At 44.7% G+C, this 27281-nt stretch overlaps 1 protein-coding gene across 5 annotated transcripts in view; it reads left to right on the top strand.

The window, feature by feature from the left end:
- LOC141110988 (immunoglobulin superfamily member 1-like) overlaps positions 1 to 27281 on the top strand; it is a 132359-nt gene that overhangs the window by 69610 nt on the left and 35468 nt on the right. For all 5 annotated transcript variants that reach the window (XM_073602860.1, XM_073602862.1, XM_073602861.1 and 2 more), the window contains one exon: positions 1327 to 1362. In XM_073602860.1, the coding sequence (XP_073458961.1) occupies positions 1327 to 1362 (36 nt within the window). The remainder of the gene's footprint in view (positions 1 to 1326; positions 1363 to 27281) is intronic.

Genomic DNA, 27281 nt, shown 5'->3' with positions numbered 1-27281 from the left:
ACTTAATTTTTAAACATGGATTTAACTGTAATCTTTAATTCATTCCTTACAAATGTACAATAATGAGATTTTATATATATATATATATATATATATATATATATACACACACAGTTGTGCTCATAAGTTTACATACCCTGGCAGAATTTATGATTTCTTGGCCATTTTTCAGAGAATATGAATGATAACACAAAAACATTTCTTTCACGCATGGTTAGTTTTTGGCTGAAGCCATTTATTATCAATCAACGGTGTTTACTCCTTTTAAATCATAATGGCAACAGAAACTACCCAAATGACCCTGATCAAACTTTTACATACCCTGGTGATTTTGGCCTGATAACATGCACACAAGTTGACACAAAGGGGTTTGAATGGCTATTAAAGATAACCATCCTCACCTGTGATCTGTTTGCTTGTAAATTGTAATTAATGTGTGTGTATAAAAGGTCAATGAGTTTCTGGATTCCTGACAGACCCTTACATCTTTCATCCAGTGCTGCACTGACGTTTCTGGATTCTGAGTCATGGGGAAAGCAAAAGAATTGTCAAAGGATCTGCGGTAAAAGGTATAAAACAGGAAAGGGATATAAAAAGATATCCAAGGAATTGAGAATGCCAATCAGCAGTGTTCAAACACTAATCAAGAAGTGGAAAATGAGAGGTTCTGTTGAAACCAAACCACGATCACGTAGACCAACTAAAATTTCAGCCACAACTGCCAGGAAAATTGTTCGAGATGCATCATGACAATGATCCAAAACACAAGGCCAAGTCGACCTGTCATTGGCTACAGCAGAATAATGTGAAGGTTCTGGAGTGGCCATCTCAGTCTCCTGACCTCAATATCATTGAGCCACTCTGGGGAGATCTCAAACATGCAGTTCATACAAGACAGCCCAAGAATTTACAGGAACTGGAGGCTTTTTGCCAAGAGGAATGGGCAGCTTTATCATCTGAGAAGATAAAGAGCCTCATCCACAAATACCACAAAAGACTTCAAACTGTCATTGATGTTAAAGGGGGCAATATACGGTAGTAAGAACTGGGGTATGTAAACTTTTGATCAGGGTCATTTGGGTAGTTTCTGTTGCCATTATGATTTAAAAAGCGTAAACACAGTTGATTAATAATAAATGGCTTCAGCCAAACACTAACCATGAATGAAAGAAAAGTTTTTGTGTTGTAATTCATATTCTCTGAAAAATTGCCAAGAAATCATAAATTCTGCCAGGGTATGTAAATTTATGAGCACTGTATATACTGTTGACTGTACACTGTTTTCTATATGTTACTTCTATAATCTGAAATCATTTAATTTTTTAGGTTGTATTCTGCTCATGAAAGGGACTGGTGCAGTGGGTGAGTATGAAATTAAAAAAGTTTTCTATCTTATTACATGCAATGCCATATAATATCATAATACATTAAAATAAATCCTACATGAATGAATATTTGATTGCTAAAGCACTCGTTTTCATAAAGTTGACATTTTTGCAAATAAAATACTAGTTTTCATCCCTATTTACTCCTTAATTGCTTCTAAGTAGGGATGAGCCCCATGTTCGAGTCAAGCGTAAGTTCGAACATCGGGTGTTTGCCTGTTCGCTGAACAGTGAACAATATGCGGTGTTCGCAGCCCAAATTTGAAAGCTGGGACACTAACATGAAAAATCAAAAGTGCTAATTTTAAAGGCTTATATGCAAGTTATTGTCATAAAAAGTGTTTGGGGACCTGAGTCCTGTCCCAGGGGACATGGATCAATGCAAATAATTTTTTTTAAAATGGACGTTTTTTTGGGAGCAGTGATTTTTTTAATGCTTAAAGTGAAACAATAAAAATGAAATATTCCTTTAAATATCGTGCCTGGGGGTGTCTATAGTATGTCTGCAAAGTGGCGCATTTTTCCCGTATTTAGAACAGTACCACAGCAAAATGACATTTCTAAAGGAAAAATTGTCATTTAAAACTGATCGCGGCTGTAATGAATTGTCGGGTCCAAGCAATATAGATACAGATAATTGAAAAAAAAGAGCATAGGTTCCCCCCATCCATTACCAGGCCCTTTGGGTCTGGTATGAATCTTAAGGGGAACCCCGAATAAAATTTTTTTTTAAAAATTGCGTGGAGGTCCCCCTAAAATCCATACCAGGCCCTTCGGGTCTGATATGGAAATTAAGGGGAATCCTGCACCAAATGTAAAAAAAAAAAAATGGCGTAGGGGCCCCCATCAAAATCAATACCAGACCCTTATCCGAGTATGCAACCTGGCAGGCCGCAGGAAAAGAGGGGGGCCGAGAGAGCGGCCCCCCTCCTGAACTGTACCAGGCCACATGCCCTCAACATGGGGAGGGTGCTTTGAGGTAGCCCCCCAAAGCACCTTGTCCCCATGTTGATGGGGACAAGGGCCTCATCCCCACAACCCTTGCCCAGTGGTTGTGGGGGTCTGCAGGCGGGGGGCTTATCGGAACCTGGAAGCCCCCTTTAACAAGGGGACCCCTAGATCCCGGCCGCCCCTCTGTGTGAATTGGTAACGAGGTTCAAATGTACCCCTACCATTTCACAAAAAAAGTGTCAAAATGGTAAAAAAAGACAAGAGACAGCTTGGGACAAGTCCTTTATTAAAAAATAAAAATGTCCCACGGTGTAAGTTCACGCCGCTCGATGGACCGAAAAAGAAAAGAAAAAAAAGCCACAACCAACCTGCCTCCACGGGAGGCTCCCGCCATCTGACGCGTGTGACAGCCCCTATATAACTGAGGGCGGGGCCACCCGGTGGCGTAACCGGGTGTCCCCGCCCCTCTGACGCCACAGGGTTTCCCCATGGCTTCCCCGTGGCATCAGGGGGGGCGGGGCCACCCGGTGATGTCAACGGTGACCCTCGCCCGCAGACCCCCACAACCACTGGCCAAGTGTTGTGGGGATGAGGCCCTTTTCCCCATCAACACCCTCCCCAAAGCACCCTCCCAATGTTGAGGGCATGTGGCCTTGTACAGTTCAGGAGGGGGGGTGCTCTCTCATCCCCCCCTCTTTTCCTGTGACCTGCCAGGTTGCGTGCTCGGATAAGGGTCTGGTATGGATTTTGGGGGGACCCCTACGCCATTTTTTTACATTTTGGCGCAGGGTTCCCCTTGGGGGGACCCCTAAGCCATTTTTTTTTAAATTTGTCGCAGGGTTCTCCTAATTACCATATCAGTCCCGAATGGTCTGGTATGGATTTTAGGTGGACCCCCATGCAATTTTTTTTAAAATTTTGGTTCGGGGTTCCCCTTAATATTCATACCAGACCCTAAGGGCTTGGTAATGGACTGGGGGGGATCCCATGCTCATTTTTCAATGAGTTTTATCTATATTGCCGAGACCCGCAATTCATTACAGCCCAGATCAGTTTTAAATGACAATTCTTCCTTTAGAAATGTCATTTTGCTGTCCTAAAAACGTGCCACTTTACAGGCATACTATAGACACCCCCCAGGCACGATATTTAAAGGAATATTTCATTTTTATTGTTTCACTTTAAGCATTAAAAAAATCACTGCTCCCGAAAAAACGTCCATTTTTAAAAAAACATTTTGCATTGATACATGTCCCCTGGGGCAGGACCCAAGTCCCCAAACATTTTTTATGACAACAACTTGCATATAAGCCTTTAAAATTAGCACTTTTCATTATTCATGTTCCTGTCCCATAGACTTTAATGGTGTTCGTGTGTTCTGCCAAATTTTTTGCCTGTTCGCAATCGCAAGTTCTGCTGCGAAACAAAAAGGATGGTGTTCGGCTCATCCCTACTTCTAATGCCCTGTACACACGGTCAGATTTTCCGACGGAAAATGTGTGATAGGACCTTGTTGTCGGAAATTCCGACCGTGTGTGGTCTCCATCACACATTTTCCATCGGAATTTCCGACACACAAAGTTTGAGTGCTTGCTATAAAATTTCTGATCATGTGTACACCGACGCACAAAGTGCCACGCATGCTCAGAATAAATTAAGAGACTAAAGCTATTGGCTACTGCCCCGTTTATAGTCCCGATGTACGTGTTTTACGTCACCGAGTTCAGAACGATCGGATTTTCCGACAACTTTGTGTGACCGTGTGTACAGGGCATTAGGCTAATAATCTTCTGCAGCCTCTTTGCAGTTTTTTTTCTGTCTATATGCATGTACTCCAGTGATGACTGCATGTCATTTCTCAGGCTAAATTTCCTGATAATGACAACAGTGGATTTGACTGTATAATGTTTGTTGAAATTCACTTTTTTTAATATATGTTAGTGATTGAATTTACATACACTTTATAGCTTTATCTCATTCATACATAACAAATTTTACAACTATTTGTAAATTACATTGATAAATTGCTGTGAACATATATGTATTATAAGTATTGTTTGCAGTCTTATAACATGAAAACGTAAAAGGTGTGATAGAATCTGAATTAATGGAAAAGCTTAAAAGAGAAGTAAAAGATTTTTTTTTTTTTTTTTTTAGGAATCATACTTACCTCGGTGGATGCAGCATCGGACCGATGCTGCATCTGTCCCCCACACCCCCGAACCCCCGAACACCGCCGATTGCTCGGTTTTTCAGTGCTCCCCGAGCAGAGAGCTGTAGACTGTCAGTCACAGCTCTCTGCTTTGTCCCTCCTGGCTCACTGGGGCGCTGAGCCGGGTTTCAGTTCAGGCACCTGGCAGATCCCGACTCCGTGGTCGTGATGATGCAGTTCCTGGACTGACAACAGTGATGTCAGCAGAGAGCGGACTTCAGACTGCTCTCTGCTAAAAACGGGTCATAGGAGTGCAAAACGAACTGCACTCCTGTGATCCATAGAAGTACAGCCAGGCAAGCTTTGGCTGGACTTCTCCTTTAATAAAGCTCAAAATATTAATATGGTTCTAAATTCAAATTTTTTTTTTTATTGTAAAAAATGTCCCACTAACAGGTCTACTCACCCCCTCCCAAAACACTTACCTGACTCCTCTCATCACTTCAGTGCGGTCCTGTCTGCACCACCGCTTCCTGAGGGCCGTGAAGCCTTAAGCTGGTTACACAGTACATTTTTTTTGTTCAATTTCCTTTATGCCGCGTACACACGGTCGGACTTTTCGTCTACAAAAGTCCGACAGCCTGTCCGACAGACTTCCGGCGGACTTTCAGCGGACTTGCGGCAGACTTTCTAACGAACGGACTTGCCTACACACGACCACACAAAAGTTCGACAGCCTAGTACGCGGTGACGTACACCAAGTCCGGCGAGACTATAAAACGGAAGTTCAATAGCCCGTACGACACCCTTTGGGCTCCTTCTGCTAATCTCGTGTTTATCTCGTGTTAGTAGAAGTTTGGTGAGAGACGATTCGCGCTTGTGAGACTCGTATTTTTCAGTTCGTTTTAACTGTTGTTCAGTCTGTGCTTGTGAGGTTTGTATCTGCTTTTCAGTGCGTTTGGTCAGTTGGCATTGAGAAATCTTTGTTTTATTGTCCGCTCGTTCCTGATTTTCAGGTCGCTCTTCACAGGCCTTGCTGTTCTTCAGTGCGTTCTGTTTAGTGCGTTCTGACCAGCCGACCGTTTTGAAACCATGTTACCTGTACGTACTCGTCGTCGAGCTCGTGCATTGTATGTGTTTGGTGCTGTAGTTTATTCTTCAGACCAAGACCAGTCCATGAACAGGGCGAGGAGGAGTTCATGGACCAAGAATTGGTTGCTCCAGCGTGACCAGTCCTGTCACATGCCATTGCTCCGTGAGATCCGTGAGAATAATCCTGAGGATTTCAGGAACTTTCTCCGGATGATGGACCCCGTTTTTGACCGTTTGTTGGCTTTGCTGACCCCCTATATCAGCAGGCAGGATACCTGCATGAGGCAAGCCATCACTCCGGAGCAGAGGCTAGTTGCCACGTTGCGGTACTTGGCGACAGGGAGAAGCCTGCAGGACCTCAAGTTATCGACAGGCATCTCCCCCCAGGCTCTGGGGATCATTATCCCAGAGACCTGTTCTGCCATCATCCAGGTCCTGCAGAAGGACTATATTAAGGTAAGATATTTTTCTTTTATTAGCATCACATGTTCTTTTATGTAATCTTTGATAATGTAATGTATTTCTTGCCTCAAACACTACTTACCATCATTGCAATATAGTGTGAATGTCCCCTTTTTATCCTCACACATGCTGGATTTTTTTCCTGTTCTTTTTTGTCATGCATGTATATTTTCCTTCAATAACCTCCCCAGCATGCAATGATGGGCACATATCCACCTAGTCTACTCATTTTGAATGTATTTTGTTTGAGTGTATTTAGTGTGCTTATAATTAGCAATTAGCTTGATTTCCCAACCCCCTCCCCCCCACCTAAACTCAATCCAAATAGTGTGCTTATAATTAGCAATTAGCTTGATTTCCCAACCCCCCCCCCCCCCCACCCTCGTAAAAATTTGCTAGAATGTTCTGTGGTGTTGATTTGTATAAAGCAAATATATGTTGCACTTTGCAAAATGCATGTGCACTCTCCAAGTGCATTTGTTCCAGTGCTTTAGTAAATGAGCAGAAGCTCTGCTGATTTCCATCATCAAATCATATGCAAGCCACAAAGTGTTTTCATTAATTGCCCTTGCATGTGATTGTGTACTCCTTGCAACATGACTGCCTTTTTACCTTACCTCATTTACTGTAAGCTGGGTAGCAACTGCACTTGCAGAGTGCGACAACTGCAGTCTTGTAGCCTTTTTAGTCCCTAAATCCCTGCGTGTCCTAAAAGTAATCTTTTTTAGGGATTTCACAACCCCCTAAAATGTAATCAATGTTCCATCAGAGGGGGTGAGCAATCTGATAAGTGTGCCTTTCCATATTAGTTCTTCCCGAAGATTTAAATTATTTAATGTTATACTGATGCTGGGGAATAATGTTTTTAATTGTATAATTTTCTTGCAATGTTATCTTCAAAATTAATGATTTTGGTTTTCTTGTTTGATTCCCCAGTTTCCTTCAACGCCACAGGAATGGCAGACCGTGGCATCCCATTTTGCCACCCGTTGGGACTTTCCCAATTGTGGAGGGGCTATAGATGGGAAACATGTCCACATCGTGCCACCACCCCATTCGGGGTCATACTATTTTAATTATAAGGGATTCCACAGTATTGTTTTAATGGCGGTGGTGTCGGCACACTATGAATTTTTATATGTGGACGTGGGGAAGAATGGCCGGATGTCGGATGGAGGAGTATTTGCCCAGACGGAGTTCTGCCAGCGTCTCCAGAGTGGTGGCCTGGGATTGCCACCTGATGCGGATAACGTGGAAGGACTCCCCTTTGTCTTCATTGCCGATGAAGCCTTCGCTCTGAGCAAGCACCTCATGAGGCCATTCCCGCAAAGAACCCTCACCCCGGAGAGGAGGGTTTTTAATTTCCGGCTGGCCAGAGCTAGAAGAGTGGTTGAGAATGCGTTTGGGATTCTGGCCAGCCGGTTCCGCCTGTTTCAAACCTCCATTAATTTGGCGGAATACAAACTTAATTTTATCATTTTATCGTGCTGCATCCTGCACAACTTTTTACAACAACATTCTCCAAATTATATGGTAACAGATGGGCCTGAGGCCGGACTTATCGATGACAACCTTACGGGCCTGGATACTGTCCGTACTGGCTTGGCCCCCCAAAGTGCCCGTCAAGTTAGACAGCAATATGTTAATTATTTTATGGGTAGGGGGGCCATTGCAATGGGCCAGGATATCTAAATATTTTAAAATAAAAAAATCTTGATGAAATCGTGAATTATATTTATTGCTTGCCTTTCTTTTGGGCTTTCTCCTAGGTTATGGTCGAGCAGTTGTAGTGCCAACTGTATTTTCCTTTTAAATGTCTAAATAAGCTCCATTGCCACTGTAAACAACTTTTTTTAAATTATAACCAAACTGATACTGAGCATTGAAATAACAAACCACACATTTCTTTAATTCCTAAGCAGATGTTTTTATTAATCGTTGTTATGCATTCAGTTATGCATTTAGTATAAAATGTTCCTAGACAAAAATATAATGATATCTTAATAATTTCGAAAAATATAATTATAGTTAAATATTTTTACATAATCAAAAATTTTTTTTTTTTTTTTGGTTTTTTAAAATCCATTTTCTTTTTTTTTTTGGTTTTTTAAAATCACTTTTTTTTTTTTTTTGGTTTTTTAAAATCCATTTTTTTTTTTTTGGTTTTTTAAAATCACTTTTTTTTTTTTTTTGGTTTTTTAAAATCCATTTTTTTTTTTTTTGGTTTTTTAAAATCACTTTTTTTTTTTTTGGGTTTTTTAAAATCCATTTTTTTTTTTTTGGTTTTTTAAAACCACTTTTTTTTTTTTTTTTGGTTTTTTAAAATCCATTTTTTTTTTTTTTGGTTTTTTAAAATCACTTTTTTTTGGGGGGGGGGTTTTAAAATCCATTTTTTTTTTTTTTTGGTTTTTTAAAATCACTTTTTTTTTTTTTTTTTTTGGTTTTTGAAAATCACTTTTTTTTTTTTTTTTTTGGATTTTTAAGGTATTTTCTCTAAACAGCCCTCCTTTTTTAAATGCTGTTAAACAGCCATATAATTTGACCAAAAATAATAAAGAGAAGGCCCAGAATGGGGTCAGCAAACCAGGAAATGAAGGACATGATCGATGTTTTGGGGTTTCAAAAAGGGCATTTAGATTCGACCCAAAACATCAATCATGTCCTTCATTTCCTGCTGCATACGATCCAGCCGATTACGCATTTCATCGATCTCCCCATTCCAGGCCATTATTTGACCAATTAGCCGTTGTACGTACGTTCTGTGCGTAGAATTAAGGGGCGGAGAACATGAGTTAAAATCGAACGTCAGGGGCGGGCGACGCAGGCGGAGTTTCACACATGCGTAGTGTATAAAGAGGGGCCTTGCGCACGTGTCGTACGTACGTTCTGTGCGTAGAATTAAGGGGCGGAGAACATGAGTTAAAATCGAACGTCAGGGGCGGGCGACGCAGGCGGAGTTTCACACATGCGTAGTGTATAAAGAGGGGCCTTGCGCACGTGTCGTACGTACGTTCTGTGCGTAGGTGATAGTGGACCGGGACGCTACTAAACGAAGGTAATTTAAAATTTATACTTTTGGTCAAGACTTTGTAGCAAGCGGCCTATATGGCTTGATAGATTGATGAGGCCTACATAGGGATAAGATGATGAGGGTTTAGCAGAAACCCAATAAAAGTGTTTTTTGTCTTGTGACTTTATCTTTTATACAGACATTATGAATCCCCTATTTAAGGATCCAGAGTTCCTTACTGCTTTTATTTCTAAATATAGAGAGATGAGGAATTTGTGGGAGGTGAAACACCCACAGTATTATGCAAAGCATGTGAGGAAGTCAACGCTGGAGAGACTTCTGTCCTTTGTCCAGGCGACCATCCCGGAAGCAACAATTGAGACATTGCTCAAGAAAATTGGGGTCTTGAGGAACATGTATAAGAGGGAACATAAGAAGATCCAGGAATCAATGAGATCAGGAGCATCAGCAGATGATGTTTATGTACCCAGGCTGTGGTACTACAATCAACTCCGTTTTCTTGATGACCAGACTGAAGCCAGGGCATCACTTTCAACCCTTCCCTCCACCCTTCCCTCCACCCTTCCCTCCACCCCAGCAGAGGCTGATGAGGAGCAAGCTGGGTCTTCCATCCTGGATGAACCGGATATGACCATCTGGAGTCAGGTAAATTATTTTAACAAATATTTACTGTACTAATATTAATGATGTTAACTGGATGTTATAATTGTCTAAAATAATTTTGCCCTCAAAATTGTGTATACATATAAATTGACAGTAGTGGCTAAATATGTTTGGCACCTGCTTGAAATAATTAGGGTGTCTGATTAGACTCTTTTATTAAAGAGATGTATTCACATTGAATTTGCTAGTCATGAGAAGCAAACTGTGTGTCATTGATGAACCCAAAAAAATATACTAAAACTATTGTCCTTTTTTTATACACAGGATGAGTCCATCCAGGAGGAATGTGGGGAAAGTGGCAGGCAGGAGGAGACCGGGCCCATGGACAGCCTGGAGGAGGGCGGATTCTCCATCATCCTGGAGGAGGCTGGGCCCAGTGTCAGGCAGGAGGTGGCTGCTCCCAGTGAGGTGGCTGCTCCCAGTGAGGTGGCTGGGCCAAGTGAGGTGGCTGGGCCAAGTGAGGTGGCTGGGCCAAGTGAGGTGGCTGGGCCCAGTAGGAGCCTGACCGAATCCCAAGTGCCTCCCCTCCACCTTCCCAAAAAAAGGGCCAGGAAGGGGACGGTCACACAGGAGGCATCCCTGCGCCTCATGCAAGAGGCCACCCGTTTTTTAAAGAGCCCCCCCGAAGCGGAAGAGTCCTATGGCTGCTACTTAGCCAGCAGGCTTCTTCAAATGGATTGGGAGCAGCGCCTCATTTGTGAGCGACTATTTGGGGAAACAATCCAGAAGGGGCTGCAGGGCACGCTAACACGAAACACCCAACTACATGAGGCAGCCCCCCCTCCTCCTCCTCCTCCTCCTGCCACAACTGAAACACCAGAGCCACAGCCTCCAAAGAAGGCTACAGGGAAGGCTGCAGAGAAGGCTGCAGGGCAGCGTGGAGGAAAGGCTGCAGGGAAGAGAAGAAAGTGATGACTTGGGTTCAGTCTGGTCTGACAGAAGACGCAGGCTGTTGTAGTACCACAGTCTGGGGACATCTATATCATCTGCTGGTGCTGTTGATCTCTGGGATTCTTGGACCAGATTGTGCTCCCTCTTATATGGACTCCTCAAGATCCCCATTATCTTGTACACATACTTTTTCCAGCGTTGACTTCCTCTTTATTTTATTTAGACCATAAATAAATGGATCTTTTTTGAGTTTAGGTTTTTTATTTTAAATCATAGATTTTAGACACAATGTTTTAAATTAACAAGGGACAACAATCTCATTGGTTTTGCAAAAACACAACAAAAATAGATTAAAATAATGTTAATAATGTTCGAGTGGTAAGTATTTAAAAAAAAAAAGAAACATAACCAAAAACGGTTCTTTGGGTTAACTTTATATAAAAAAAAATAACAAATCACTATAAAAACAAAAATTATAAAGGGTTCTTTGTGGTAACTTTACAAACATTAAAAAAAATTTAAAAAATATATATAAAAATGGGTTCCCTGTGGTAACTTTACAAAAAAATTTAGAGATAAACAGAAAAAAAGTTCCACAACAATCATAAAATAAATATCTGGATAAAAATTACAAGAAAAGATGACTCCACCAAAAAAAAAAAAAGTTTAAAAAGTATTATTAGTATGGAAACATTGTTTTGAAAAAGCATACCATGTCATTCATGAGATCAAAGAGAAAAAGAATCCAGAAATCTGTTTGGGAGAACTCTGTTTGAATATGAACAGCAAAACATCTTCATTCTTTATAGCATTCGTAAAGAAGACATTAAATGCGCTGCATTCAACGATCACAGATTTTGCAGCGTGAGGAATGTGCTACCTACAATACGAACACTAGTTTTACTAGACCGAGTGCTTCCGTTTAGTTTTTGCTTATGAGCATGCGTCGTTTTTTTGTCCGTCGGACTAGCATACAGACGAGCGGACTTCGGGGTCCGTCGTAGTTACGACGTAAAGATTTGAAGCATGTTTCAAATCTAAAGTCCGTCGGATTTGAGGCTAAAAAAGTCCGTTGAAAGTCCGGAGAAGCCCACACACGATCGGATTACCAGCCAGCTTTAGTCCGTCAGCGTCCGTTGGACTTTTGTAGACGAAAAGTCCGACCGTGTGTACGCGGCATTAGATTTACCTCCAACTATGTAGTGCAAGGGCCTGCCTGATTGCATACAATTCGAAAATGTTTAGGATTGACCTCACATTATATGGTTGTAGCACCCTCTAGTGTGTGCTAGGTGTTAGTGTAGGTTTGTTAGTGTAGGTAAATTTATTTAGCTCAGGACTAAGCCTAAACTGTGAATCTGGGTCAGGGTTCAGTGAGTCGGGGGTGAATGACTCATCCTGACAGCTCCTCTGTTGCCTCCCCCTGATATAGAGAGTTGTATAAACTTCTAGAGCTAGTGGGTGGAGGTTAGGAGAAGCTGTTTGGACTATTTATGAGGGTCTCAGCCAATCCCCAGTAAAAGGGCTGGCAGGGGACAGGCCACCTCATAAATAGGCAAAAGTCATACCAGCAGGGTTCAGTCAGGTGGAAGATGGAGAATGAGTGCTGAGGAGGCTGTTGGTCATCAGGGGTGCCCTCTAGTCAGGGGGGGTGACCTTGGGCCTGGGGCTTGGGTGCTGGGAGGATCCTGCCATAACACACGGAGGAAGCCCTTCCTGGAGCAGCAGGCTTGCTAAGGAGGGACCCAGTGCATAGTTGCCAACTGTCCCGGATTTCCCGGGACATTCCCGGGACTTACACTCCATTCCCGAATTTTTTGTGTCCCGGGAAATGTCCCGAAAAATCCGGTTTTTGATTTTTCCCGCCGCCGCCGCTAGAGGTCTGCGGCCGGCGGAGACATTGTCTCCGCCGGCCGCCATCTTGAAGACGGCTGGGGGGGGCTAGACGGAGCTCCTCCGTCGCCGCCCACCCTCCGCCCCGCCTCACTCCGCCCACCCTCCGCCCCGCTCCGCCCCGCCTCACTCCGCCTACCCCCGCCCCGCTGCCAGGGAAAGGGGCGGGGGTTTTGCCATGCGGTATTCGAAAAGACCGGCGGACACCTCTGAGGTAGGGGAGGGGGGGCGCACCGCTGTGGGAATTTGTAAGGGGGGCTCCACTGGGGACACACCTGATGTAAGGAGAGCTCCACTGGGGGACACCTGATGTGAGGGGGGGCTCCACTGGGGGACACCTGATGTAAGGGGGGCTCCACTGGGGGACACCTGATGTGAGGGGGGCTCTGCCGGGGACACCTGATGTGAGGGGGGCTCCACTGGGGGACACCTGATGTGAGGGGGGGCTCTGCCAGGGACACCTGATGTGAGGGGGGCTCTGCCGGGGACACCTGATGTGAGGGGGGGCTCTGCCAGGGACACCTGATGTGAGGGGGGGCTCCACTGGGGGACACCTGATGTGAGGGGGGGCTCCACTGGGGGACATATGATGTGAGGGGGGCTCTGCCGGGGACACCTGATGTGAGGGGTGCTCTGCCAGGGACACCTGATGTGAGGGGGGGCTCCACTGGGGGACACCTGATGTGAGGGGGGGCTCTGCCGGGGACACCTGATGTAAGGGGGGACTCTGCCGGGGACACCTGATGTGAGGGGGGGCTCTGCCGGGGACACCTGATGTGAGGGGGGGCTCTGCCGGGGACACCTGATGTGAGGGGGGGCTCTGCCAGGGACACCTGATGTGAGAGGGGGCTCCACTGGGGGACACCTGATGTGAGGGGGGCTCTGCCAGGGACACCTGATGTGAGGGGGGCTCTGCCGGGGACACCTGATGTGAGGGGGGGCTCTGCCGGGGACACCTGATGTGAGGGGGGGCTCTGCCGGGGACACCTGATGTGAGGGGGGGCTCTGCCGGGGACACCTGATGTGAGGGGGGGGGGCTCTGCCGGGGAAACCTGATGTGAGAGGGGGCTCCACTGGGGGACACCTGATGTGAGGGGGGGCTCTGCCAGGGACACCTGATGTGAGGGGGGGCTCTGCCGGGAACACCTGATGTGAGGGGGGGCTCTGCCGGGGACACCTGTTGTGAGGGGGGGCTCTGCCAGGGACACCTGATGTGAGGGGGGGGCTCTGCCAGGGACACCTGATGTGAGAGGGGGCTCCACTGGGGGACACCTGATGTGAGGGGGGGCTCTGCCAGGGACACCTGATGTGAGGGGGAGCTCTGCCAGGGACACCTGATGTGAGGGGGAGCTCTGCCAGGGACACCTGATGTAAGGGGAGCTCCACTGGGGGACACCTGATGTGAGGGGGGGCTCTGCCAGGGACACCTGATGTGAGGGGAGCTCCACTGGGGGACACCTGATGTGAGGGGGGGCTCTGCCAGGGACACCTGATGTGAGGGGGAGCTCCGCCAGGGACACCTGATGTGAGAGGGAGCTCTGCCAGGGACACCTGATGTGAGGGGGGGCTCTGCCAGGGACACCTGATGTGAGGGGGGGGCTCTGCGAGGGACACCTGATGTGAGGGGGGGGCTCTGCCGGGGACACCTGATGTGAGGGGGGGCTCTGCCGGGGACACCTGATGTGAGGGGGGCTCTGCCGGGGACACCTGATGTGAGGGAGGGGCTCTGCCGGGGACTCCTGGTCTGAGGGGGGGCTCCGCTGGGGACTCCTGGTGTGAGGGGGGGCTCCGCTGGGGACTCCTGGTGTGAGGGGGGGCTCCGCTGGGGACTCCTGGTGTGAGGGGGGGCTCCGCTGGGGACTCCTAGTGTGAGGGGGGGCTCCGCTGGGGACTCCTGGTGTGAGGGGGGCTCTGCTGGGGACTCCTGGTGTGAGGGGGGGCTCTGCTGGGGACACCTGATGCGAGGACGGACTCTGCCGGGGGCACCTGATGCGAGGACGGACTCTGCCGGGGGCACCTGATGCGAGGACGAACTCTGCCGGGGACACCTGATGCAAGGACGGACTCTGCCGGGGGCACCTGATGCAAGGACGGACTCTGCCGGGGGCACCTGATGCAAGGACGGACTCTGCCTGGGGCACCTGATGCAAGGACGGACTCTGCTGGGGGCAGGCGACGTGGCTAGTGACACGCTCAGGGCTCCCACTGATTCTGCATTATGGTGAGTTGAATGATTTAATTTTATATTACAATGTAATAATAGAAATACTGCACTTCAATCATCCTGACACCATAACAATCATGGTGCCGGGATGATTGAAGTGCTAACACCAGGTGTTTGGAGTATCTTTATCTGCTGATTGTTAAACTTTCTAGAATACACATATTTTTATTGTGTAGGATCTGGGGCTGCTGTCCCGTCATTTCCCTCTCCCCCTCTCCCCCTCTCCCCCTTTCCCTCTCCCCCTCTCCCCCTTTCCCTCTCCATCCCTCATTCATCTCAGACTCTAACCACACCCTCTTGAGCCACGCCCATTTAAGCCACGCCTACTATGACGCGTAAACCACGCGCTTCGCGCGCCGCACTTGTGTATTTTTACTAAGCCACGCCTACAAACGAATGCCCCGCCCCCTAATTATTGTACGGCTCCGCCTACAGCCACAAAAGTGTCCCACATTTTTTTTTTACAATGTTGGCAACTATGCCAGTGCAGGGAAAAGTGGACAGCACTGGCGGGGGACTGCCAAAGAGAAGGTAAGGGACCGCTCTGTGCAATATCATTGCACAGGAGAAGGTAAGTTTAAGCTTTATTTTAAGCTTTATTTAAAAAAAATAAAACTAGACTTTAATATCACTTTAAAATAAACCTGCCACAATCCTGAGCAGTTATCATTGATCATCTGTATAATTAGGCTTCTTTGGGTGAAATATGTCATAGTGAGATCTAAACCTAGTACACAAGGGCTGAATGTAGGGCAGCATAGAAAGTGGGCGACATTTGGCCAGTGTGTACGGCAGCTGGTCTGAAGAGGCATGCCCATAAAAGGTCTGCTGATCAGCATCTGATCAGCAAATGGCTTACAGCGCTGACCGGTGTGTTCTGGCGGGGGGGTTATTCCCCTGTCAAAACACAATAGCTCAGTGGTGGAGCTCCTCCTGAGCGTCTCAGGCCGCTGGGTTTAATGGAAAAAAAAAAATATTAGTGTGTACCAGGCTTTTAGCCCCATACACACAAGCTGAAAGTCGGTAGTCATCGGCTGGTTAAAAAAAAAAATCATCCAACATTCGGCCCATGTGTGTGCCACTCTGTCCCAAAGAAGCCGGCCATTTGGCTTCTGTCGGACGAGCATGCTGGAAAACCAGCAGCTGACTGGCTCCCGATCAGTGCTTTCAGCCAATGGCAGAGAGTGCTGATCGGAGTGTTCTGACAGGAGCTGACAGTTTTTTATCATTCAACCCCCCTGGTTTGAATGAAAAAAAAAACTCATAGTGTAAACCAGGCTTTAGTCTTGGTGGACTCTTCTGTGACCTTGTCCTGGAGCAATAAAGCTTTGTGAAAGCTGATGTCATTGAAGTGTGGCTAGCTTGTCTGTTTATTCCAGGGGAGCACTGATAAGCTCCATCAGCCCACCCGAACAACACCTGAAGCCACAGATATGGGTGGATTGTGAGCTTTTAGAAGCAGCTCCCTTTGGTATTGTAACATCAAGTATCTGAAAACGATCATCAGTTGAAAAACATACAGAGCCTTAAAAAAGTATTCATACCCCTTGAAATTTTCCACATTTTTTCATGTTACAACCAAAAATGTAAATGTATTTTATTGGGATTTTATGTGATAGACCAACACATAATTGTAAAGTGGAAGAAAAATGATAAATAGTTTTCCAAATGTTTTCCAAATAAATATGTGAAAAGTGTGGTGTGCATTTGTATTCAGCCTCGAGTCAATACTTTGTAGAACCACCTTTTGCCGCAATTACAGCTGCAAGTCTTTTGGGGGATGTCTCTACCAGCTTTGCACTTCTAGAGAGTGAAACGTTTGCCCATTCTTCTTTGCAAAATAGCTCCATCTCTGTCAGATTGGATGGAGAGTGTCTGTGAACAGCAATTTTCAAGTCTTGTCACAGATTCTCAATTGGATTTAGTTCTGGACATTGACTGGGCCATTCTTACACATGAATATGCTTTGATCTAAACCATTCCATTGTAGCTCTGGCTGTATGTTTAGGGTTGTTGTCCTGCTGGAAGGTGAACCTCTGTACCAGTCTCAAGTCTTTTGCAGACTCTAACAGGTTTTCTTCTAAGATTGCCCGGTATTCGGCTTCATTCATCTTCCCATCAACTCTGACCAGCTTCCCTGTCCCTGCTGAAGAAAAGCATCCCCACAACATGATGCTGCCACCACCATGTTTCACGGTGGGGATGGTGTGCTCAGGGTGATGTGCAGTGTTACTTTTCCGCCACACATAGCGTTTTTCTTTAAGGCCAGAAAGTTCAATTTTGGTCTCATCTGACCAAAGCATCTTCTTCCACAGGTTTGCTGTGTCCCCCACATGGCTTCTCACAAACTGCATATGGGACTTCTTATGGCTTTCTTTCAACAATGGCTTTCTTCTTGCCACTCTTCCATAAAGGCCAGATTTGCGGAGTGCACGACTTATAGTTGTCCTGTAGACAGATTCTTCCACCTGAGCTGTAGATCTCTGCAGCTCCTCCAGCATTACCATGGGCCTCTTGGCTGCTTCTCTAATTAATGTTCTCCTTGCCCGGTCAGTCAGTTTAGTTGGATGGCCACGTCTTGGTAGGTTTGCAGTTGTGCCATACGCTTTCCATTTTTGGACAATGGATTGAACAGTGCTCCGTGAGATGTTCAAAGCTTAGGATATTTTTTCATAACCTAACCCTGCTTTAAACTTCTCCACAACTTTATCCCTGACCTGTCTGGTGTGTTTCTTGGCCTTCATGATGCTGTTTGTTCACTAAGGTTCTCTAACAAACCTCTAAGGGCTTCACAGAACAGCTATAGTTATACTGAGATTAAATTACACACAGGTGGACTTACTAATTAGGTGACTTCTGAAGGCAATTGGTTCCACTAGATTTTAGTTAGGGGTATCAAAGTAAAGGGGGCTGAAATTCTTTTTTTTTTTTTTTTTTTAAACCATTTATCATTTTCCTTCCACTTCACAATTATGTGCCACTTTTTGTTTGTCTAGCACATAAAATACCAATAAAATACATTCACATTTTTGGTTGTAACAGGATAAAATGTGGAAAATTTCAAGGGGTATGAATACTTTTTCAAGACACTGTATGTCAAAAAGAATCAGAAGATCTAGAGACATAGGAAGCGCTCAACTTTCCCTGTAATAGCTGAGCTTTACCTTTTCCTCTCTAGCTTAATAAGCCTCTTTGCTAGGAATGGTTGTCACCTGTCATGGCAATGCCCAGCTGAAAGGCTTGATAAAGATTTTGTATTCCTTCAGTATCAATATCTCAAAGCCCAACTTCGGGCTCCATGGTCCCCCTCTCCCAAATTCACACCCCTCCCCATATAGAGGCTTTCCAGTGCGTAGGATATGCTTTTTTCTAAATATATACTTACTGTACCTTTTTCTGGTCTGGACAGTCATGTGACACGCTGGGTCCTTTTCCTCTGCCAATCTTTTCGATTGGTTGGCTTTGCAGTTTCCAGAGACCTAAAATGTAGCTGACAAGAATATGTTCTACATGGCAAATGAGGTTTAGAAAAATGTAAAATAATGCATTTGGGTGACAAAAATATGAATGCAATTTATACACTGGGGGGAGAACCTCTGGGGGAATCTAGGATGGAAAAGGACCTGGGGGTCCTAGTAGATGATAGGCTCAGCAATGGCATGCAATGCCAAGCTGCTGCTAACAAAGCAAACAGAATATTGGCATGTATTAAAAAGGGGATCAACCCCAGAGATAAAACGATAATTCTCCCGTTCTACAAGAATCTGGTCCGGCCGCACCTAGAGTATGTTGTCCACTTCTAGGCACCAGTCCTCAGGAAGGATGTACTGGAAATGGAGCGAGTACAAAGAAGGGCAACAAAGCTAATAAAGGGTCTGGAGGATATTGGTTATGAGGAAAGGTTGCGAGCACTGAACTTAATCTCTCTGGAGAAGAGATGCTTGAGAGGGGATGTGATTTCAGTTTACAAATACCATACTGGTTACCCCACAATAGGGATAAAACTTTTTCACAGAAGGGAGTTTAACAAGACAGGTGGCCACTCATTAAAAATAGAAGAAAAGAGGTTTAACCTTAAACTACATAGAGGGTTCTTTACTGTAAGAGCGGCAAAGATGTGGAATTCCCTTCCAAAGGAGGTGGTCTCAGCGGGGAGCATCGATAGGTTCAAAAAAACACATCATACAGAGATATACAATGTAATACTGACATATAATCACACACATAGGTTGGACTTGATGGACTTGTGTCTTTTTTCAACCTCACCTACTATGTAACTATATGTCAGTGCAGCTATCTGCATCATTGCACTATGAATGAACAGCGCTGTGGTAATGCACCCACAAGAGGTGAGGCCATGACAACAATGTATTTAAAGTACATCCTGTGGCGTAAATGAATGAATGGGGGGACAGCTCTGGATTTTAGGGTAGGTATTGCAGCCTCAACTATTTTCTTTTTGTTTACTGCCTAAGGCCCAAGTAATTTCAATGTAAAAATTGCTCAGAGTTGGGCCTTAAACTATGAGCAGCATGAACTGGTACATTTTTATGATTCATCCCCATTTCTGCAAAGTGTGATTCAGGTAGTGATATGTCTGGCTGGAGAATAAAATAAGAATCCTGTTGGTTTAGTTGCCCATATCATACACTATGTATTGGAGACAAGAATAGTTAAGGTTTTTCAGTTTTCCTGTAATTAGACCATCTGAGATGCCCGAAGAGCTCGCTAATCTTTGCTGGACAAATGGAAAAAAATGGTTTTCGTTGCAATGTTTCAGCTTTTGGAGTAACAAGGAGCTCTCCTGTTGCACCTGGTGGGACCAGACATTCAGAACATTTTGAAACCCTGGTAGGAATGGAGGAATGTTCAAATTATGACACTGTTATAAACAGATTTCTAGTCAAATAAAACATATTACTTTTGAAAGATACACTAGAAATTTAAACAAACTACACAAGAAGTGAGGGAAACAATTGACAGTTATGTGACCAAGTAGAAAACGTGTAGTAAAGTCTTGTGATTACGGCACACTAACAGAGAAAATTGTCAGAGATAAAGTTGTTAAGAACTACACTTCCCAGCCACTTTACTTGTGAATCAACAGTAGGCTGCTTATTAAATCTAAACTCCAATAAAACAGCTAAATATACAGTTAAAATATGAATATGTGAATTTGTAGGCAGGTGCAGTTAGCTAGTCTGCCACTAATAATGTGGCAATAGGGAATTATGATAAATAGGGGGCTAGGTCTCCTTTTTAGAGAAAACCTTCCTGTATTGATGTAGTTATTGCCTACATAAGTGCCTGGATGTGAGGAGCCGAGAAAGATGACATGGGAGCAAAACACCCCACAGCCAAGTGGATGTAGTCAGCTACTGCCAAGGGCCCCCCATGGGGCTGAAACCTACGTAGTTTAACACCAAGAAGAGCCAGCTGTGGTCTCCCTGACTCTTGTTACAGTCTTTGACTGTTAGCGGACTGCAAAAGGCCTTTTAGGCCAGGCTAAATATTCTCTGATGTGAGTACTAGTGCACCTGAGAGTGAGAGAGTAAGAAAAATTATCCCCTGACTGGACTTTTAAGGCACTATGATTCCATTATGAGTAGACAAATAAAAATTTTATTATCTTCCCCTTACTTTTTCTTGGGAGTACCACAGTGTTGGGACTGGCCTTTCTGTATACTAGAATCACAGCATTTTGCTTCATTCAAACCAAGATTAACAAGTAGTATACCAGTGTCTCTCTCTATGTCCCACTCCATAGCTTTAACTAGTTGGGTAAGCTCCCTGATGTTACTCTTTCACTCTCAGACAATGTTAATTATCGGTGAATGTCTCTGAGAAGTGCCACATCCAAATAGCTAAACAGAAAGAAAAATTATCTCCTGACTGGACTTTTAAGGCACTATGATTCCATTATGAGTAGAAAAGTATACATTTTATCAATAGCATAATTACATTATAAGATACAGAAAAAAAATAGGCGGAATGTTAACAATAATGCATATAAGTTTTAACAGTCACCACAACGATTGACAGTATTTTCTTATGATTCTCCCAAAGCGTTTCGGAGTTTTTCAAAATCTCCTTCTTCAGGGATACGCGAGAAAGTCAATCATGTGTCTATAATATATTAACAAGCAGTTTAGATATACAACCTTAATAACAACATAATAACAACATGAAAAATATCAACATAAATTGTTAGTAGTGAATACGTATAACATGTATGCTTACATGTTTTCTGAAACTGTCATATGCATAACATTCCACAAAATATTAAAAACAACAAGAGAGTTGAGCGGAATTGTGTCTTGGATATGCCCGTCTATGGTTTTAGGTGTCACACTAAATGTGGATATACTTGCTGGGGAGTGGCCAGATCAACCCGGGAAGAGATTAACACCTAATAATGCTGAAGTCGAAGAGAGGCGTGACCCTGTAGGTAGGAGCAATTAAGATGTTTGTGTATTTATTATAGCTTTGTCTGAGAATCACACATTAATCACACATAAAATGCTAAGTTTCTTAAATGTCATACCTTCAAATGAGAGGATTAGTGCTGTTCATTCGCAGGTAAGTGTAGCACACTGTCAAGCAAATGGCTAATAAAAAACAGAGTATGAAAAATTGAGGGGGAGATAGAAAAATTTTTCTTAGTAAAATCATCTATGTGTGAATATGATAGCTGATAGACTGATTAGGGCTGCTTAGCTGCCCGGGACAAGTCATTGACCACATCCGATCTCACAACCAGTCATGACCGCAAATGACGTAATAGCTTCACAAAGTAAGAATAGCTAGGTATAGGGTTTAGGTCCGTAATACAAACACTCGTTGTGGATTATCCACCTGGGTTTTCAGACAGTGAACACAAATTTCAAAGTTAAGGATAATAGCATCAACTATATATATATGTAGGCTTGCAATAAATATTGTGTCCACCAGGTGGCCTCAATGTGAATTGACAATCAGAAATAATTAATGGGCAAGATTGGATAAACCATTAAGATATACAGTTTAAGAATTCTTGGCACTGTGAAGTTGCTGGTAATGTTAAGACTGGAGGAGATGGGAAGGGATCTGAGGCATCCACTGGCAGAAATGCAGCCAGAAAAAGACAAGTAAATTTGAATATACCTTGTGTGATATAGACGACCGTGTGAAGACACAGTCCGGCATCCGACCTGAATGGCCTATTAGTTATAGTAACGCCCCACCAATCACGGATGCAACCGATTGAAATCAGCTGCGTTTGAGATCTGGGGAGGTGACACAGGGAAATGGCATCTTCGGCTTCCTGAGCCAAACGTGCACACCCCTATCCCAACCACGCATGTATAGCGCAAGTGCAGCGGAATGACGGCCTGCACCCACGGCCCACCGACACAATGGCCTCACCGCCGTACAGCGCATGTGCGCCGGAGGGGCAAGATGGTGGTCGGACTGAAAAAATCCATCTATACGGCCAGCCATAAGAAGCCGCCACGGATTACCGAATCCGGGTGGCTTACTGTGCCGGGCATATCAGCTGTAAATCCCAGGGGGGGCCACAAAATAAACCCTGTGGTTTAAAAAAGGAAAATAGTAAGATCCTATACTTGGGAAAGATTAAGTGCTGTGTAAGCAGCACCACCTAGTGGTCAGAGTTAAGATATATATGAGCAAGCATGTTCAAGACAAAATGTATAGACAGGCCAATTCTTCAAGACAGAACTCCTACTCACAACACTGATTCAAAAAGCAATAACATGTGAATACATACGATGCAAGTGTCATTTAATATAAAGAAATTACATATATGAAACTCCCATTTTTGTTACATATTAATTATCAATATGATTTCAATGCTGTTCACGTAATCATATAAAGTACTAATAAATGTACAGCATATTACTTGTTTGTCATGATATTGCCTTATCAGGTAGTAACCTCATATTGAAGTCAAACCATGCTAGATATGCAATGTTAGGGATTGGGGACATGGGGGAATAACGCCGATCATCTGGAGAGATGATACAACCGTGAGACAGAGAAAGAGGGAGTCTCTCCACCCTAAAGTGCGTGGTATAGTGATTTTCTATCTCTCCATGCCCCCGGATGAAAAACCCTACAGAAATGACTTAAAACATACAGCCTTATTAAGGCCGGGAGGTAGGGTGGCTTTAAGGATATGTATCCACCGCAGCTCCAACTGGAGGAGGGTTTTATTCCAGTCCCCACCCCTGGAGCTGGGGTGGACATGATCCAAAATAAGGAATTTTATCCTGGGAAATCTACCCCCATGCACTATTTGTGCATGACGGCCCAAGGGTAAATCGGAATCGTTTGTTTCCATGCTTCAAATGTGTTTATAGGCACGTTCCCAAAACTCAAGTGTTGTCTTGCCTATGTAAAAGCAACTGCAACCACACCATAGGATGTAAATGACACCGATAGTTTTGCAATTTGCGAAGTGTTTGGGACGGAATATTTGGCCATTGGGAAGTGTGGGATTCCTAGTAGTGTACATGTATTTACAATACCTGCAAGTGCCACACATGTAAGTTCCTTTATATTTGCAAGGGGCTTGATCAAGCTTCCCTCTGTATTCACTCATAATGAGTTTGTCTTTAATGGATTTTACTCTTTTAAACGAAAACAGGGGGCGTTCAGGGACAAATTGTCCCAGTCTTGAATCTGATGACAGCATATGCCAGTATTTTTTAATGATGTTATTTACTTTAGCTTGTCAATTGCTATATCTTGTGACAATACGGATGGGGTTGATGTCATTTTTGGGCTTTTGGACATGTAAGAGTTCACTTCTGTCTTGCGACAGAACTTGTTGATAGGCTCTCTTCAGAGAGGCATGGGAATAGCCCCTCTTCAGGAGCCTATAGCGGAGCTGTAAGGCCTGGGCTTTAAAGATTTGTTCCCCAGAGCAATTCCACCTTATCTGCAAGTACTGACTATGCGGTATTGAATTTACTAGCGTTTGAGGGTGAAAGCTGGAAGCATGAAGTATACTGTTGCCAGCAGTGGGTTTCCTATACAAATTACTGCCTAATTTGCCATTGTTGTCTCTAAAGACTTTAACATCCAGTAAAAATATCCGTTCCTTGTCAAAATTCATGGTAAAATTCAAGTTGAATTAAAGTTTTTGTTCATTCTTTCTAGAAAGTGCTGCAGTGATTCAATAGGGCCGTCCAAGATAATAAAAATATCGTCTATGTAACGGACCCATGATGTGATATGGTCCATATACATAGACAGAGAGTCATCAGAAAACAGCATATTTTCCCAGTCCCCCAGATACAGGTTGGCGTAGGATTGGGCACACGAGGTCCCCATGGCCACACCTTGTATCTAGAGGTAGTGGGAACCGAAAAAAAGAAAACATTATGTTCTAAGATGAATTCTAAGAGGGAGAGAATGAACTCATCGTATGAAGAGTTCCCATCGCTATCCACACCTATAACATGTTGAATGGCCGCAAGGCCTTTAGAATGGGGGATAGAGCTATAAAGAGCCTCGACGTCAATCGTGACTAGTATAGCATATTCTGGAATGTATAGGTTTTCAAGAATGTTCAGAAAATGAATAGCATCCTTTACATAGGATGGCAGTGAACTGATATATGGCTTCAAAAATTCATCCACAAGTTTTCTAGCATTGTCACTCACAGCACCTCTGCCTGAATTATTTGGTCTTCCAGGGGGATTGGTTATGTCTTTGCACTTTGGGGAGTGCGTAGAATGTGGGTGTTATAGGGAACTTGGTTCTAATAAAGTCCCATGTAGTCTTGTTAATTGTTCAGTTCGAGTATGCTGAGTTGACCAATGAGTAAAACTCCCTGTAATATTTTTCTATGATCTCGGGTGTAATCCGCTTGTACCACTCTTGCTTTTTCAATATCTTATTGAACATGATTGTGTAATCTTCATTGTTGAGTATGACAATGGTTCCGCCCTTGCCGGCAGGCTTTATGGTGATACAGTTACTGGAAGAAATCTGTTCGAGGTTGCTTGATAAAGGAATGCGGTCATTCGTCCACCAATGGCTAGCTGATTCTGAAACGCGTCGCATACGTGTGACATGATTGCCGGGCGCCGTGCTGTGCAACCACTCACTGTAGAGCCGCAGCGTGGCCAGCTAGCAGCTCTGGCGTCCCACCCCCTCCTTTGGAACCCTTATCCTTGTGTTATGGACACCATCCGTCCCCATCAGACCAGGATATGAACTAGACTGGATTGCTGAAGGAGACCACACCATGCTGTGCCATCCCACCCTTCCACCTCTGGATTCGATGTGGAGCCAGCCTTACAGGAACTGATGTGACCTGTAGTCCCACTGCATCTCTTCAGCCCAGATAACAGACCATAACGCAACTCTTCTTGCCTTTATTTGAGTGGATATTGCTGTTTTAACCACTTAACAACCGGCCCATAGCCAAATGAAGGCTACAGGGCGGCTGCTTATCTCTGGGAGGGCGTCCAGGGACGTCCTCCCAGAATTCCGCTCTCGCGCACCCCCTAGGGCGCGCACTCGAGAGCCGGCGCATCACGGATCTCGGTAAATGGCCTCTAATCGCGGCCGTTTACCATGTGATCGCTCTGTCAAATGACGGAGCGATCACATGTAAACAAACCGGCGTCATCTCATGATGCCGGTTCCTCTCCTCCCCTCCTGTGTACCGATCGGTACACTGTGAGCGGAGAAGGGGATGGATGGATGGTAGCAGCGCTGTGGGCTGCATCTGTAGTGCCCACAGCGCTGCACAGAGACATCCAGCCATCCATCCATCCATGCTCAGCCATCCCTCACTACTCTGCAATGCCCTGCAATGCTGTGCAATACTCTGCAATGCCCCACAATACTCTGCAATGCCCCACAATACCCCATAATACTCTGCAATACCCCACAATACTCTGCAATGCCCCACAATGCCCCGCAATACTCTGCAATGCTCTGCAATACTCTGCAATGCCCCGCAATACTCTGCAATGCCCCACAATACTCTGCAATACCCTGCAATACCCCGCAATACTCTGCCATACCCCGCAATACCCCGCAATACTCTGCAATACCCCGCAATACTCTGCCATACCCTGCAATACCCCGAAATACCCCGCAATACTCTGCCATACCCTGCAATACGCCAAAATACTCCGCAATACTCTGCAATACCCCGCAATCATCTGCCATACCCCGCAATACTCTGCCATACCCCGCAATACTCTGCAATACCCCGCAATACTCTGCCATACCCCGCAATACTCTGCCATACCCCGCAATACTCTGCAATAACCCGCAATACTCTGCCATACCCTGCAATACCCCGAAATACCCTGAAATACTCTGCAATACCCCGCAATACTCTGCCATACCCTGAAATACCCCGAAATACACAGCAATACTCTGCCATACCCTGCAATACCCCGAAATATGCCACAATACTCTGCAATACCCCGCAATACCCAGCCATACTCTGCAATACTCGGTGATACCCAGCCATAGTCTGCCATACTCTGCCATACCCAGCCATGCTCTGCAATACCCCACAAAAATCTGTAATACTCTGCCATAACCCGCAATACTCTGCCATACCCAGCCATACTCTGCAATACCCCGCAATACCCCGCAGTACCCAGCCATACTCTGCAATACTCGGTGATACCCAGCCATACTCTGCCATACCCAGTCATACTCGGCGATACTCTGCAATACCCAGCCATGCTCAGCCATACTTGGCCATGCTCAGCCATACTTACTCGGCCATGCTTAGCCATACCCAGCCATGCTCAGCCATACTCTGTATGTGGCCAGGCTGTGGAAGTCTCACACATGTGGTATTGCCGTACTCAGGAGGAGTAGGAGAATCTATTTTGGGGTGTCATTTTTGGTATGTACATGCTATGTGTTAGAAATATTGTATAAATGGACAACTTTGTGTTAAAAAAAAAAAGCATTTTAACCACTTCCCGCCTGCCGTCATACGACGTCCTTGACTTTGTGCGGGGATATCTGAATGATGGGTGCAGCTACAGGCATCATTCAGATATCAGCTTTTTCAACCGGCGATTCCCTACACCATAAGAATGATTATAGCGGCTGTTACACTGCTTAATCGTTCTTACGGGGGGCGAGAGGGGACATCCCCCCCTCGCGCCACCCTCCGGTGCTTCTACCGACTCACCGCTACGATCGAAGCCAGGATCGCTTTTTTTATTTCAGGCACAGCTTAGAGGTGAGATGTGGGGTCTTATTGACCCCATATCTCACTGTAAAGAGGACCTGTCATGCTATATTCCTATTACAAGTGATGTTTACATTCCTTGTAATAGGAATAAAAGTGATCAAAAAAATGTTTTTTGGGAAAAAAAGTGTCAAACTAAAATAAATAAAGTAAAATGAACAAAAAAAAAAAAAAATTTTTAAAGCGCCCCTGTCCGTGTGCTTGCATGCAGAAGCGAACGCATATGTAAGTCCCGCCCACATATGAAAATGGTGTTCAAACCAAACATGTGAGGTATCGCTGCGATCGGTAGAGCG

Source organism: Aquarana catesbeiana, linkage group LG10 (assembly GCF_042186555.1).
Source record: "Aquarana catesbeiana isolate 2022-GZ linkage group LG10, ASM4218655v1, whole genome shotgun sequence".
Classification (NCBI taxonomy): Eukaryota; Metazoa; Chordata; class Amphibia; order Anura; family Ranidae; genus Aquarana; species Aquarana catesbeiana.
Note: the sequence above shows the minus strand (reverse complement) of the source record. Positions and strands in the feature narration are given on the sequence as shown.